The 5,586-nt window shown below is 42.5% G+C and overlaps 1 protein-coding gene across 1 annotated transcript in view; it reads left to right on the forward strand.

Annotated features, from left to right (window-relative positions):
• LOC127006830 (uncharacterized) overlaps positions 1 to 5,138 on the forward strand; it is a 27,753-nt gene extending 22,615 nt beyond the window's left edge. Inside the window, exons 2-3 of the mRNA XM_050877184.1 lie at positions 4,372 to 4,580; positions 5,088 to 5,138. Of these exons, the coding sequence (XP_050733141.1) occupies positions 4,372 to 4,580; positions 5,088 to 5,138 (260 nt within the window). The remainder of the gene's footprint in view (positions 1 to 4,371; positions 4,581 to 5,087) is intronic.
• Positions 5,139 to 5,586: the final 448 nt, after the last annotated feature.

Genomic DNA, 5,586 nt, shown 5'->3' on the forward strand with positions numbered 1-5,586 from the left:
AACAGTTTCGATTCATTTTTTTTCCATCGAAATACATTACATTGCAGCTAAATTCAATATCATACTGATTTCGAGAAAATTAATCATACTCACTGACAGTTTCGAGTTAACTTTTTACACTAAAGCACAAAATATATCAAGATACAAAAAAAAAAGAAGAGTAAAAACACGAAAGCATACTACATTTAGATACCTTAGACTAGAAATAGCTGGAATCCTCTTTTGTGTTCTATTCCAGGTTAAGAAGTGAAGAGTGAGTGAAGTGAAGGGCCAGAAGCGAAGGTTAAGACGGGAAATTACATTCAATTTCATCCTGCTTTCAAGAGAAGAGACGATTTCGAATCAGCTTTTTACAGTGAAATTCAAATATAACAAAATACAAAAGAAAAGATCAAAACACGAAAGCATACTATATTTAAATATCTTAGACTACAAATAGCTTGAATCTTATTTTGTGTTCGAGTCTCAGGTTAAGAAGTGAAGTGAAATGAAGGTTGAAAAGTGAAGTTACGTTTGATTTCATCCTGATTTCAAGAGAAGGAATTGTTCGTACAGACACTTTCGAGTCATTGTTTTATACGGAAACACAAAATGTAAGAAAATAAAAAAATTAAAAAAAGAAGATAAAGAGAGAGGAGAAGAGACACACTTAAATATTCCGCTAACAATTCTGTTCAAACAAATGGCGACTCAGAATCGGTTTAGGTGAACGTCCACAAAGGGAAAGACAAACTAACTCTAGGGGTTCTTGACAGGCCACCCAACCTTAGCAGGCAGGACACGGATATATTACTACAAGAGGTTGCCAGGGCGAGCAGGAGCAAAAATGTCTGCATAATGGGGGATTTTAACTATAGGAATATAGACTGGGAAGGCTTGGTGGGTGAACTAGAATCTGAGGATTTTCTGAAAGTAATACAAGATAATTTCCTCAAGCAGACAGTAACCGAGCCCACCAGGGGTAACAACATTTTAGACTTACTCTTAACTAGCAACAAGAATATAATCAGTGAGCTAGATGTTTGGGGAGAACTAGGTGGTAGTGATAACAAGGCAATCAGGTTTAACTTAGACTGGACGGTGACCCATGAACTCAACCCTGTGTTGGTGAAGAGCCGATTACGAGGAGCTTAGAAGACACTTTGAGGAGGTAAATTGGGGAACCTTAGGACTAGATGAGGACCGGATCTCAGGGCTGTAACCTGAAGGGCAGGGGAACCATGTAGAAATGACCTACAATAATTTAGTTAGAGTAATAGCAGAGGGTCAGAGACAGCATATCCCTTACCAAGCACGTTGAAAGGAAAATAATGACCCTAAATGGATGACCCGCAGATTCAAGCATGAGATTGGCTTAAAGAGAGGAATTTATAGGAAAATAAAGAACGGGGAAACCCACCTCAGGGGTAGGTATGTTGAGCTAACAAGTTCGGTGAAGGACACCCGCCTAGCAAAAATAAATTATGAGATTAGGGTAGCCAACGAGGCCAAGAGTGATCCCAAGGGCTTCTCCAAATTGTACAGAACGAAAACAAGGGAGAGAATTTGACCATTGAAAACAAACACAGGTGAGCTCGTTGAGAATTTAGAAGATATGAGTCAATGTTGAGTGACTATTTTGTCTCAGTTTTCACGCAGGAAAATCTAACAACCATTCCGGAGAGAGTTCAGGTATATTAGGGCGAAGATAACGACAAGTTGAGGGATGTGATCATCACAAGGAAGGTAGTCCAGGATGAGATTGGTAGGTTAAAGAAAAACAAATCGCCGGGTCCAGACAAAATATTCCCACGGGTTCTGAAAGAAGGCAAGGAGGTCCTCAGTGACCCACTTACCGATATCTTTGAGATGGAAGATTGGAAGGTAGCTAATATGACGCCCATTTTCAAAAAGGGAGACAAATCAGCCACCTCAAATTATCGCCCAGTTACCTTAACATCAGTTGTAGGCAAGACGTTGGAGTCAATTATAGCCGGGAGCATTCGGGACCATCTAGAGAAGCATAATTTAATTCATGACTCACAGCATGGGTTCATGAAGGGTAGGTCTTGCTAACCTGTTGTCCTTCTACACTGAAGTAATCGAGGCGGTTGACAGAGATGAAAACTATGACATAATGTATCTAGATTACAGTAAAGCTTTCGACAAAGTCCCTCATCACCGGCTATTACTAAAATTACAGGCTCACGGCGTAGATGGGAAAGTTTTGAACTGGATTAGGGCGTGGTAGGAAGTAGAGAGTGCAAATCAATGTAGAGTAGAGTCCCACTGGGGTCGGTGCTGGGTCCGCTGCTTTTTATTATTTACATCAATGATTTGGATCAAGACCGGTAGAGCAATCCAATCAGACCAGGACGCTAGCGTTCTCCAGGATGAGCTTGCCAGACTATATGATTGGCCGGGGAAGTGGCAGATGGAATTTAGTGTTGGCAAGTGTAGTATTCTGAGTGTAGGTAGGAATAATCCCTCACACAATTACTCCTTAATGACACTCCTCTAAGCAGGTCTGGGTGTGAAAGAGACTTAGGAGTCTTAGTGAGCGCTGACCTCCGTCCTAGGGCTCAATGCATTCAGGCTAAAAATCGTACAAACAGGGTACTGGGTTTCATCCATAGGCGGATCCAGGGGGGGGGGCACGGGGCCATGGCCCCCCCCAAACGCTCTGAGAGTATGTTTTGGCCCCCCCCAAAGAAATTCGTTACAGATACTGTCAGCCTCCCTCAATCATATACATATCATGTAGAACTCGATAGTCGATACTGCATCGCTCTACTACATAAAACAAAATCCAATTCTATGGCCTCAATGCACAAGCGAATCGGAATTAAGCGCTGAGAAGGAAGGCCTCTTCGGCCAATCAGCGATTAGGGAAAATACCAAGGTTGAGCTTCAGCAAGGACTTCTAAATATAGAATTTACTCAGGGCGTGCGCTGTCGAATCTTTAGCCCATAAACCTCGGGCTAGGGGTCTATTGTCACTCTCCCAGCGCGCGAGCGATACTGCAAATTTTTGGAAAAATAGGTGTTGTTCACCAATGCCCTGTGTGGTAATTTCAAACGAAAACATAATAGTTTTTACTGCTATCTCATCGCCAATCCTTCCTCCTCTGCTCCTCATGATGAAAGATATTGGAAGTGTCTAGGTTGAACCACGGCAGAGATATGATGTTGGGAAGAGGTACCATTTTCGGCCAAGCCGAGCGCACTTGTTCGTGCGGGTGCTGTTGACCTGGGCCTTGGGACGTGGGGATTTCAGTTATGATGATAGAAATAGGCCTATAAGCCATACTACGAGCAAAGCAAACACGAGCAAACATAATTGCATCTGAGCATTTCATTATTATTTATTATATCGCATGACAAGTGTATATGGTAAAGGTCAAAATTTACATATGGAGGCAAGACGGGGTTGTCAAGATTAAAAAAGGTCAAGGCTGATGAAAGCAATGTTTTTAAATATTACGATGTGATTATTGTGATTCTTATATGTTATATATTAATATATGCTTAATAAAGACCAAAAGTATTCTGGATCTAATTCTTGAGTTATGCCCCTGAAAAGCACAATGCAATCCGATGTGACTTAATTCCATGTGTACAGTCCGTCGTCGATGAACAGTTGGCCCCCCCCAAAACTCAAGGCTGGATCCGCCCTTGGTTTCATCTCAAGGAGCGTAAGCAATAGGAGCGCTGAAGTCATCCTCAAACTTTACTTGGCACTAGTTAGACCTCATCTTGATTATGCAGTTCAGTTCTGGTCCCCCTACTATAGAATGGATTTCAAGATGTTAAAATCTGTACAAAGGAGGATGACAAAGATGATTCAGGGGTGAGAAACTTGCCTTATATAGACAGACTGAAGCATTTATATCTACACTCTCTAGAAAGGCGAAGGTTGCGAGGAGACTTGATCGAAGTCTATAATTGGATGAAGGGCTTCAATAAAAGGGGTGTCAATAGGGTTTTGATTGTAAAAGAGCCAAGTAGGACACGTAGCAATGGTTTTAAGTTAGATAAATTCAGATTCAACAAAGAGGCAGGCAAGAATTGGTTTACCAATAGAGTGGTGGATGAATGGAACAAACTTGACGGCCATGTTGTGGGTGCCAATACCATAGATACATTCAAGAAGAGGTTGGATAAAGTCATGGATAGTGAGGTAAGGTGGGGATTAAGAGTACAGGAGCTGCCTTGTATAGGCCAACCAGACTCCTTACGTTCTTATGTTCTTATGAGATATAAAAGCAAATTACATACTTCAAATATCAACTCATATTAAACTACATATCAGACTACATACTTCCTACGTAATTGTTTTCTACATATATCTTAGACTTCAACTAACATGAATTCACTTTTCTTTATTCTCAGGTGCAGAAGTGAAGGGGGAGAGGAGAGCAGAGGAAGGCTACCTGGAGAGTAAGATTCTAGAGCTCTTCCAGCGTTACCTCCACCTCTCCCACCGCCCCTCCACCTTCCCCTCCACTCACTACGACGACGACCAGCCCCTCCTCCAGGCCCTCCCGCCCTCCCACAGCCACGCCGCCAGCACCGCCTACATCAAGAGGAGTGGTCCTGAGGTGTGTGTGTGTGTGTGTGTGTGTGTGTGTGTGTGTGTGTGTGTGTGTGTGTGTGTGTGTGTGATGGAGTCTAGGGCGAAGAGAAAGGATAAAAAAGTTACAGTGCAGAGAGAGAGAGAGAGAGAGAGAGAGTAGATAGAAATATAGTTTAGAAAATTATTAGATCAGTTCATTAAGGGAAAAATTCTTTGTAATGGAAAAAATAAAATAAAAATAAAAAGATAAAAAGGTATAAAAGGGAAAGGGAAAAGGAGGGAAAACATATAGCTAAAGATAAAAGACAATGGGAGACTGAAGGAAAGGAGAGAGAGAGAGAGAGAGAGAGAGAGAGAGAGAGAGAGAGAGAGAGAGAGAGAGAGAGAGAGAGAGAGAGAGAGAGAGAGAGAGAGAGAGAGAGAGAGAGAGAGAGAGAGAGAGAGAGAGAGAGAAACCAAAAAACAATATCCCTACAAATCTTCCCCTACAACTAACGCCATTGTTACCAACCCCACAGAACCCCACCTACAGGGTAAGTATGAAGCGCCGGTCATGAGCGGCGAGGCACGTGCATCACCGTAGAGGAACTATGATAACCTTGCATCCATAACAAAAAAAATAACACAGCACTTGTTATGAGAGAGCACCTGGAGTTGTCATGTTCTTTGATGCACTGTCTGCGATAACATTAACTGAGGCGTCCGGAAAAGGAGCGTAAGGGACAGTCATCATCTTCTAGTTTGCACTGTGACAGTCAGGCTTGGAAGGAAGAGCAACAAAGAAGCTGGAAGGGAAAAGCGAACTTGTAATTAGTGTACCGAGATCGCCTTTCCCTTGCAACTTATATCCTGTTCTTCCTGCGATGTGTATCCTGCCTTTCCCAATGCAAACTAGAAAAAAATGTCTCTGTCCCTCACGCCCCTTCCCCTCCGGCCTCTTTTCTGCACTGTGGGAGTTAATGCTTGGTGGCAGTGACTTGCTGACCACATATGAACGACCACCGTGATTATCTTCCCATTATAGTGACACA

Source organism: Eriocheir sinensis, chromosome 33 (assembly GCF_024679095.1).
Source record: "Eriocheir sinensis breed Jianghai 21 chromosome 33, ASM2467909v1, whole genome shotgun sequence".
NCBI classification, from domain to species: domain Eukaryota; kingdom Metazoa; phylum Arthropoda; class Malacostraca; order Decapoda; family Varunidae; genus Eriocheir; species Eriocheir sinensis.